Source organism: Diceros bicornis, chromosome 35 (genome assembly GCF_020826845.1).
Source record: "Diceros bicornis minor isolate mBicDic1 chromosome 35, mDicBic1.mat.cur, whole genome shotgun sequence".
NCBI classification, from domain to species: domain Eukaryota; kingdom Metazoa; phylum Chordata; class Mammalia; order Perissodactyla; family Rhinocerotidae; genus Diceros; species Diceros bicornis.
This window is the reverse complement of record NC_080774.1, coordinates 32422102-32432006: the sequence shown is the minus strand read 5'-3', so window position 1 is coordinate 32432006 and position 9905 is coordinate 32422102. Positions and strand designations below refer to the sequence as shown.

The window sequence follows — 9905 nt, the reverse complement described above, 5'->3', positions numbered from 1 at the left end:
GCAAGTCCTCCAAAAACGCGGGTCGTTTGTGTTGGGAGAACTTAAAGGGCTGTGCCGAGTTCCCAGCATCCCTGGGACTGGACCTTCATGTCCAGAGCTAAGGAAGGGGTGTGGCAGGCTCAGGGAGCCAGGCTGCCGGGGGATCATCGAACCGCACCCCAGGGTCCTTGGGCTCCCAGACCCCTGATGTGGGACCCAAAGGGATGAAGAAGGCAGTGGACAGGCCCCACCCCTCCTCCACTGAGTCATACGTTGGGTGTCCCTTGTCTTTTTTTTTTTTTTTTAAAGATTATCACTTTTTTTTTTAAGGATTTTATTTATTTATTTTTCCCCCCAAAGCCCCAGTAGATAGTTGTATGTCATAGTTGCACATCCTTCTAGTTGCTGTATGTGGGACGCAGCCTCAGCATGGCCGGAGATGCGGTGCGTCGGTGCTCCCCCGGGCCGCCAGCAGTGGAGCACACGCACTTAACCGCTAAGCCAGGGGGCCGGCCCTCCATTGTCTTTTGAAGAGCGAGGATTGAAGAGTCTGGCCCCCTAGACCAGATCTTTGAGTCCCTTCTAGTCCAAGCTCTTGTCCTCCCAGGTCCTGGCAGCTGGACACCCAGAGACAGGCGACGGGAGCAGAACAGGGCCTCTGGGCCAACTGGGGAACCTGAGGAAGGCGCTGGGGGAGGTGAGCAGCAGAGGGGGTGAGCCCGTGATAAGGAAGGTCGGACGGGACTGAGCCCCGCACCGCTCCGCGGCTCACAGAAGGGGCAGGCCAAGGCGTGTTCCAAGAGGAGCCCAAAGTGAGGGAACTGGGAGCGGGAGGGAGAGAATGGTCACAGCAAGGCGGGACAGCCGCCTCACAGGGAAGGAGGGACCATCCAGGGGCAGCGGCCACACAGCGCCTGCAGCTGGGAGTGCTCACCAAGCCCTTGTTTCAGGAACGAGTGACCATGACAAGGCCCAGTGCCTTTCTGAATGCGGAGCTCCCAGCAGAAGCTGGATGACCTGAGACAGCCCTTCGCTCGCCTCCCCCCAGGATGAAAGGCAGGGTGACAGCAGCCTAGTGAGGAGACGCAGGGCCCGCACACAGCAGGCTGCCCAGAGGAGCAGAGCATCGCAGCATCCACCCTAAACAACCACGGGCCCTCGCAGGGAACTGGACGCTGGTCAGCACTAAGGAGAACTGACCAGCGAGCAGCAGCAGAGGCCAGCCTCAGAACACCGTGCAGCAGAAACAGCTGGCCCAGGTGCCCCGCCACACGACCCAGCGTGCGAGGAGTCGTTAGCTCGACAAAGTCATCTGTGGGGGCGGAAGGGAGAAAACCGTGTTTTGGGGGGCTGTTGCCCAGCGCAGGGCGAGCCCTCAGCCGCAGCGTCCAGCAGGCTGACCGCAGCACATGCACCGTCTACCTTGGGGATGCAGCCAGTGAGCAAATGAATGTTTAATTTTATTCTATTTTCATGCATTAGCACATAAGTGGCCCTCTATGGCTAGTGGCCGTCATGTGGGACAGCAGCGTGGCCCCCGTCCCGCGTGGAGAAGACTGCGGGAGGGCACACGGGCATAAGAGGCCCGTGCACACGGCTGCATCCTCTCGTCTGCACCACCATTAGCTCAGAGGAGAGCTTCTCCTCACCTTAGCTTTGAACAAAACCAAAACAGAACTCTCTCCCACGGCGGTCACTTATCACCCTGTGCCCCGCCCCCACGGCCTGGGTGGTGAACGTGTGCAGAGGGAGAGGGAGGCCTGAGAGTCACAGTGGGCCCTGGAGGGGTGCCCAGTGCCCGCAGGGGAGCCATCACTGCTGCAAGCTCCCAGGACAGGGGGGCTGCGGGTGCATTTGTGGTGCAAATGAGAAACAGGCTGCCCCAAGCAGGGAGCCCACTGGCGCATGTGGTGCACCCAGAAGGAGAGCTACAGTGTGGGGTGGATGGTGTCCATCTGGGATGGGGTGGCCAGAGCGGCCCTTAGAAGAGTGTGCCTGAAGCTGTGTCCACGGGGCCTGCTGGCCGCTCAGGCAGATGCTGCAAGAGTCTTCATGCCCTGGCACTAGGTGCTGTTTGAGGCTTTGAGGGGGCCCTGGCTCCAGAGCTCATCCTTCAGCAGCCTTGGTCACCTGCTCCCTTCCGAGACCCGCCTCATGGGAATGGTTCCTGCCGTCCAACTGCTAAGCCCTCAGTCACTTCACGCCACCAGGATGAACATATCTGGGAAGAAAGTGTCCAGTCCAGGGTGGACATATGGAAATGTGCCCTCAGAGAGGTGGCACCAGGCTGCTGCCTCCGTGTGGCAGCGATTGCCACTAACCCACAGGGACAGGCACGGAAGGGGGACAGAACCTCAGCCACTTGTATTTCCTGTTCATCTCACGTCCAAGTTCGCAGCCTTGATGTTGACCTGCTGTCCGCTTTTTCCGCCTGGACTCAGGAAGGGCGGGATCAGAGGCCTCCTCTGGCCCCACCCTGGTGTTGAGCTGGTGGGGAGAGGTCCCTCAGCACCTGGCCTGGGAAAGTGCTTCCCAGACAGGTTTCCAGATGACTCGTGACACTGTCATTGTGCCCCTGTGCAGGTCACTCTGTGGGGACACTCATAGCGGTAAAGTCAATAAACAGGGGAAAGCGCAGGCCTGGGCAAGGGCCAGCCAGGGGAAATGCTGGAAGGACAGAACTGCCTGTTTCTGTCTTTCTGATCAGTCAGGCTTCTCCCCGACCCGGCCCCCACCTGACAGTGCCCGCGTGACTGTCATTCCCAGCTTCTGCGGAAGAGCACGCAGGACAGGCATCAGTCCTGAAAACAGGCAGGGGCGCAGGGCCGTGTCAGAGATGAGGGACAACTGCAGCAAAATGGCCAGATGCACACCTGGGGCTTGGGGCAGAGCCAGGGCCCCACCGCGGGGGGGGGGGGGGGGGGGGGCGGGGGGGGGCTGGGATGAAGCTGCCAGGTGGAGTTAGGGAGGCGGGCACGGGGACAGGGCTTGGAGGGGCTGGAGGGGGCAGTGGGAGCGAACCCGGGTGCAGAGCGCTGCAGGGGCAGGGAGCAACTGAGAGAGGCCTGGTGGGAACCTGCTCTGGGCAGCGAGGAGGGGCCCGGGAGGAAGCGCTCCGAGGGCCCTGCAGTGCTCCTGCTCTGCAGGGACCCGACCTGTGGCCCCTCGGGGACTGGGGCTGGGGTTGCCAAGCCAACTGGACGCACTGTCCCCGAGACCCCCACCGACCTAACTGGACGCAAATAAATGGACACGCAGGCAGCTTCCAAAAGAGGCGAAACCGTTTATCAAGTCGGCACCGGCTTGGTATCTCCAGTATCTACAAATATCTACACGTATCTACACCGCCTGCAGACGGGGCTCCTGCAGACGGGGCTCTCGGGTCGTCTACACTGCAGCTGCCGGCGGGCCAGGGCGACGCAGTTTCTTGGAGAACAATAAATACACTTCCTTCCGCCGCTGACCGGCGCTTTGGCACTGGCGGGAGAACCCCGGGCCCCGGGGAGGGACCCGCGGTGGCTCCCGGACTGGGGAGCCGGACACTTCGATGGCTCTCGGGGCTGGGAGGGCGCAAGACCCCGACAGCTTTGAGGCAGGGGAAGGGGAGCCCGCGGTGGCCCCCAGGGCTGGGGAGCATGTTCTCTGACGGCCCCCGGGCGGCGCGGGCCCGGTTATCTGGGGCAGTAGTCGTAGGAGCCGGGCGGCGCGGCCCCGGCGACGAGTACATGGTGGCGGCCGCAGCCGCGGCGGGCGGCGGCGGCGGCGGCGGCGGCGGCGGCGGGGCTCACGGCGGGGGTGGTGGTGGTGGGGGTGGTGGTGGTGGTGGTGCGGGTGCGCGTGCGGGTGGTAGCTGTGGCCCCGCAGGCCGGGCAGCGGGTAGGGCGCCGGCCGGCTCTTGGCCCGAGGTAGTGGTCGTAGGCAGCGGCCGGGTACTTGTAGGGGTGGTGGGTGCAGCGGCTCCGACGCGCCGGGCGCCTCCAGGCGCAGCTCCGGGTGTGGAGAGCTGGGCGGCCTGCGGGAGCTCCGGGCAGCGGGACGAGGCCGCCGGCGCCCCCGGCCCCGGGCAGCGCGGGGCTCAGCACCCGCGCCAGCAGCTGCGGCGGGTGCGCCGGGTCCCCGAGCGCGGCTGGCCCGCCCGCGTCGCGCTCGAATTCTCGGCGAGCCTCGGCCGCGTCTGCAAGGAGGGCCGAGGGGTGAGCGCGGCCCGCTGGGACCGCAGAGGGGACCCGCTAGGGCCCGCCAACCCTGGAGGAGAGGAGGCGCCAGGCCGCGCTCGGGCGCTCCCGCCCCTTCTCTCGGAACCTGCCCGAGACCCGGGCCCCTCCCCAGAGGCCCGCGCCCCTCAGCGGGCGGCAGCGGCGGGCGGGGCGCAGCCGTCGGCCGGGCGGGCGAGTGCGCGCTTGCCCGCCGCCACGGCCGTTGTGCAACCGGCGGGAAGGCCGCGAGCGCTCCGGAGGCGAGGCGAGGCCGGGCGCGGCCGCCTGCCTGGGGCGGAGCGCGCGCAGTGCCGCGGCCCGGATCCCACGACTCCAGCCCTACCTTTCTCTGCACCGTTGGGCGGCGTGGGGGAGGCCACGGGGTTTCGCGAGCGCGCGAAGGCGCTCATAAGCGGCAGCGCGCCGGGGCCGGTGGTTCCGGGGCCTGCGGGAGGGAAGCGGGCGGCGGGTCAAGGGGGCGCGCGGCCAGGGCCCCGGGCGCTCCAGGTCTCCTCGGAAGACACTCACCAGTCCTCAGGATCGCAGTCTCGGAAGCCTTTGGCGAAAGGGTTGCTGGCGATCTTGAGCTGCGTGATCTGCGGAGAAGCGGGCATTGAGCAGGCCGCGCGCACGCGAGCCCTGCGCTGGGGGCTACCGGGCATCGGGGAGGGGAGGTGGGCGTCAGAGGACTCTCCCAGGAAGGGCCCCTCTCCTCTCCGTGGACAAGAACCAGCCCCACTACTCCCTTCCCCACGGAGGTGGGACCTCTCTCCTGCCGCAAGGGGTCTGGGGAGCCTTCTTTCTCGCTAAGGAACTCTCTTGGTGGCCCCAAGAGATTGGGATGGAGACCCTGCGCCTGGCTGGGATGGGAATGTGGTCACCTCCACCCCCACCCGCAGTGGCCGGCCGGGAGCGGAGGGGCGCCCTAGGAATCTGGGTAAACCGCGGATCAGGCCCCTGACGGGAGTTTCCGGAATGGTTTGGAAAACAAACTTTCAGGCCAAAGTGACAGTTGCTGCTTGAGAGGTCAATCTCATAGGAGGCTGGGCCGGCCTGCAGCAGAGGGGAGCCGACTGCTGGAGGCCCGGGCGGTGGGGGTGGGGGGGGTGTGGGGGGTGCTGTCTCCAGGTTGTGTTCCACCCAGATCTACAGCTTGCGGGTCCAAACCTCCTGTCCCCCAGGCTGCGACGGAAAATTGCACCCCTTCCCAGAAGTGTTGCATTTGCCCGTCCCCAGGGCCTCACCCGGTGGTTCTGGTAGGCAGTGACGGCGGTGAAGCGCGTCTCCTCAAACACAAAGGTTTTGAAGTTCTCCTCAGCGTATTTCTCGCTATCTTTTCGGGGGTCCACATAGACAACGTGGAAGCGGGGCTGGTATCTGTGCATGGAGTTGAGAATAATCTGGAAGACAAGGGGGCAAGGTTGCAGCTGGCAAATGGGCCAAGGTAGTGGCCACAGGCAGTGAACTTCCCAGAGAACTCGTCAAACCCCCTTAACTCCCGAAATGAAGCCCAGCTATGGGGCCCAGCAGAGGCTGCGACCAACTGGGGACCTCTGGGAAAGACGCTCTGAAGAGCAAAGGGTCTGGGCTTAGACTCTTTCCTTAGTTCCTGGAGAACTCCTGTGGGGCCTGCAGTGGGCAGGCGGCTGCAGGCAGAATTCAGGCCGGCAGGAAAGCAGCATCACCAAGCCGGATTCCGCAAAGCCTCCTGCCCTACCCCCACACACGGCCCCATCCTTTCCAGCTAAAAGTCCAGGAGTGGGGTGAGGGGAGCAGGCTGACCCCCTCTCCCAGGCCCGAGGCCCACCAGTCCCTGTGAGCCCCTGACCGAGGGGCAGCCTGTCCCTCATCCACACCCCGAGCCGCCCCAGCCCTGCCTCTGGCTCTGGCCAGCAAGGACGCAGAGGGCCTGGACCGCGACAGTGCTGCAGCCTGGGGAGGGGGTGTCGCTCACGTGGCCATTGTCGTCCAGCAGGTTGTTGGTCAGCTTGAGCTTGTCGAAGGACACAATTTGCTTCATCCACTGTGCACCCTTGGCGGGCGAGTCAGGGTGGTAGTGTACGCGGCCTGGCGTGGCGGGGGTCCGCCTTCCCGGCCACCAGCCAGGAGGAGCTGTGGAAGGCGTACCTGGGGCGGCACAGAGCAGGGGTCCTGCCACGTTGGGGTGAACGAGTAAACCCCGCAAGTGCCTCTGACGGCTTTTCGCTATCGGTGTCACATGGGCTGGGAGCTCGCAGCTTTTCAGAGGGGATCGTGGAGAAAACAGAAAACTCTCTCCAGTCCCAAATACAAGAAGCAGGAAGCCTGCACCGAGGGAGGAGGCTGGGCTTCTGGCGCCACATTTCGCTGCATGCGGGTCCACCCACTCTGGGCTTCCCCGCTGGCCTCCTGTGTTGCCGGCGCGGCGGGAGCCCGAGTTTGGCCGCCGGCGGCCTCAGGCGCAGGGCGGTCCACGTTTTCTTTATTAATTGCTGTTAATTGTCCCTGCGGCTGAGGCCCGCCCTGCACAATCTCTCCCGGCCACCCCACCTTTCCTGCCCGGCCGGGGCCCAGCGCGCCTGGGGGATGGGGGAAGGGGACAAGGTGCCCACGCTCACCTCGTGGGAGAGGGAGACACGAAGAAAGGCAGGGGCTGTGTGCGAGGGGCCTGCCCACCTCAGGCCAAGCCGGCCCAGCGGGAATGGGAGCTGTCTCAGGCCTACACCTGGGGCGGGGGGATCCCAGCCTCCTGAGGAGAGTTCCGGAGAACCGCAGCCAGTGGGGTGTGTAGCAATGGGGTCCAACGGGGGTGGGGAGGGAGCAGGTCTTGCAGGTGAGGGTGCCTGGGACGACCCGGTCACTGCTGTTGTGGGCCACCCTGGGAGGCATCACCAGGCAGGGACCCCCAGGTCCTGCTGGGCACTCACCGGTAGCGCTTGTCGTCCACCGGCACGAAGTCCATGAGAAGCATGTAGTCGGCCATGGGGTCCATGCCGAAGAGCTTCACTTGGAACGTGGGGAACATGCGCCTGTGGGCGGTGGGCCTTGGGTCACCTCAGGCGGGGGAAGGCAGGGCCACCCCACCTTGACCAGCCAGGACGGCGGCCTCCCTGCCAGCTGCTCCATTCGGTGGCCTGGCCCCTCCATCGCATCTCTCCTCACTCAGCTGCTCTAACCCAACTGGGCCCCTACCCGGCCACAGGCAAGTGGAGCGCCAGGGCAGCCCCCTGCCCCCTTTCCTGAAACAAAAAAATGGCTAACACAGCGCTACAGCCGCGCCTCCATGCCCCAACCTCGGCCTGGAGCTTCTTCCGCCGCCACTTTTGCCTGCGCAGACCCAGCCTAGCAACTGCCGATTCCGATTCCTGGCTGTCCCGTCCGGAGCTAGTCCTGGCCGGCAACACCAGAGCAGCAGGACTCCCGGGCCCAGAGACGCTCAGCCCTCGCTCGGCAGGGCCTCCCCCAGCTCCGTCTAAACGATCCACCTAAGCTCCTGCTCGGCGAGCAAAGTGAAACCGGGGCAGTCTGTGTGCTTCCGAGGAGTCCCAGTGGCCCAGCGGGGTCCGCAGCTGCTTCCCAATCCCTCCAGGGAGGCCGAGGCCTTTGACCCCCTGCCCTGACTCTGCCCGGGCTCTCTGCCTGCCTCCTGACCAATGCTGAGTCTCCCCACCTTCCCTGGGGACACAGGCGAGTTCCCACACTCCCCACCATAACCCCAAGACGCAGCTGCTCAGGGCAGACTTGGCTTGTGCCCGCGTGGTCTCCTCACTCTCCCCTTCCCTGGACTCTGACTCAGTAACCGATCTAGGCTCCTGAAAGGACATTCTGCGGCTCCGGTGGGCCGCTGGCGGGAGCCGGCCCTGTCCTGACTGTCCTGACGGCACAGCAGTGGGCCCTGGAGGACAGCAGGAGGCTCGGCCCCCACCTGCCCTACCCACTGCTTCCTACAACTCCCTGTGGATAGTGGGCAGAACACAGATGCCACGGCGCCGGCCCTCCTGGACAGGCCTGCCACCCCCCTCCCCACCTCTGAAGGCTGGAGGGTGCTGCAGTATGCTGCCTCCTGGGGTGAAGCGTGGCCACTGCCAAGGCCCTTGCTGGGCTGGCCTGGGCTGGAGGCTGGGGTGCAGTCCTCGGGGGGGCCGTGTGCCCATGGACAGCAAGGAGGGCCTGGAGAAGACCAACGAGCTGGAGCCGAGCACAGGCCCCAGAGTCCCCAGGGAGGACAGCCAAGGCAGGGAAGCAGAAACCTCACACAGGCTCTGCAAACAGGCCCTGAGCCCCCGTTGGTTGTGCAGACACGGAGCTGGTGTCTCCGTGTGTACATCAGACACAGCCCGGCACCCGCCTTTGTCTCCTGGTCAAATTGGTTGCATCGAAAAACTTGTTCACCTTCTCTCTGCGCCCTTAAAACAAATACAGGCCAATCGGAAGGCGGTGGGTCCCAGCGGCAGAGCCAGGCCCCACAATCGCCTGAAATTTAGGCCTCAGAAAACTGAATAGCAGCTTCCACCGAACAGACCACAGTGTTTTTAAGGGTCTTAATTCTTTCCTAAAACTTGCAGACAATTGCTGGGATGCCCCTCTTTATCCAGCCCGGATGGACTGAACTAGGGAACCAAAGAGGAGTGCTTCCTTGGAGGTGGGATCCGGCGGGAGCCTGCTGGTTGGGAGGCCCCTGGGAGACGGCTGCCTTCCCCCCAGCCGGGTGAGCCAGAGTCGGATCTGCTTCCCCGCGCCACGGCGTCCTGGGCCACGGGTCAGGCGGGCCGGTCCCGCTTGGCTTCTCTCCGCCGGCCTTCCTGGGCCGCCCCGCCGTCCCCTCCCGCCTGGCGCGCCTGTCGGCTGTCGCTGGAGCCGGGACCGCGGAGTGAAAGAGCTGGCCGCGCCGAGAGGGGCCCGCAGGTGGCCGGGCCGCGCCCCCCACCCCGCTTCTCCGCCCCACTCTCTGGGATCGGACCGAGGCGCGCTGCCCGAGACCGGCGACACGTGGGGAGGGTCGCGGGGGGGGGGGCGCCCTGACCTGCCAGCCTTGGTGACGATCATCTCGGTGCCCAGCTGATTGAACTCGTCCCACAGCGCCTTCATCTCCAGTTGCACGCTCACGCTGGCCACCTTCGCGTTCTTCTTCACCGGCGCCTTGGCGGCGGCCGCGCAGCTGGCCCCGGGGCCCTCGGGCTCGGCGGCAGCGCTGGTGGCGGTCCCGGCGGCCCGCGCGAACGAGTAGGCGTGCGGCGGCGGCGGCGGGCCCGGGGCGCCCGGGGCGGCGGCGGCGCACGGGTCGTAGCGCGGCGGCGGCGGCGGCGGGGGCTCGCGCGGGCCGTACGGGTCGGTGCCCGGCGACGCGGCGCCCGGGAAGGCCCCCGCGGCCCCCAGGCTGCTCAGGCTGCTGGCCGTGAAGGCTGCAACGTCGCAGAAGTGCGAGAGCTGCGTGAGCCACGGGCTGGACACGGCGGAGATCATGACCCGCGGGCGCCGCGCCGCCCCGCCGCCGAGGTGAGCGCTGCCCCGCGCCCCGGGCCGAGTGGCGGGCGCTGCGCCGCGCTGCGCCCCGGGCCGCGCCGCCCCACACCGCGGGCGGCCCCGCGGAGGCGCCCCGCCCCGCCCCGCCCCGCGCCCCCCCCCCCCCGCCTAGACAATGGCTTGCCTCCCCTCCCCCGTCCTCGTCCCTACCCTCCCCCTCGAGGCCCCCTGCCCGCCCGCCCGCCGCGGCGCGCTGGGCCCGGGCCCCCCGACTGCCCGGACCGGCTC

General features: G+C 66.3%; 1 protein-coding gene across 1 annotated transcript; it reads right to left on the bottom strand.

The window, feature by feature from the left end:
* Positions 1 to 3584: 3584 nt before the first annotated feature.
* Positions 3585 to 9618, bottom strand: TBX1 (T-box transcription factor 1). Its single transcript, XM_058532306.1, is given in 13 exon segments — positions 3585 to 3788; positions 3790 to 3878; positions 3881 to 3926; positions 3928 to 3980; positions 3983 to 4153; positions 4519 to 4603; positions 4605 to 4620; positions 4704 to 4771; positions 5420 to 5575; positions 6130 to 6255; positions 6257 to 6302; positions 7082 to 7183; positions 9178 to 9618. Coding segments are annotated over 13 exon segments (1536 nt in total). The 5' UTR covers position 9618; the 3' UTR covers positions 3585 to 3650.
* Between the last annotated feature and the right edge of the window lie 287 nt (positions 9619 to 9905).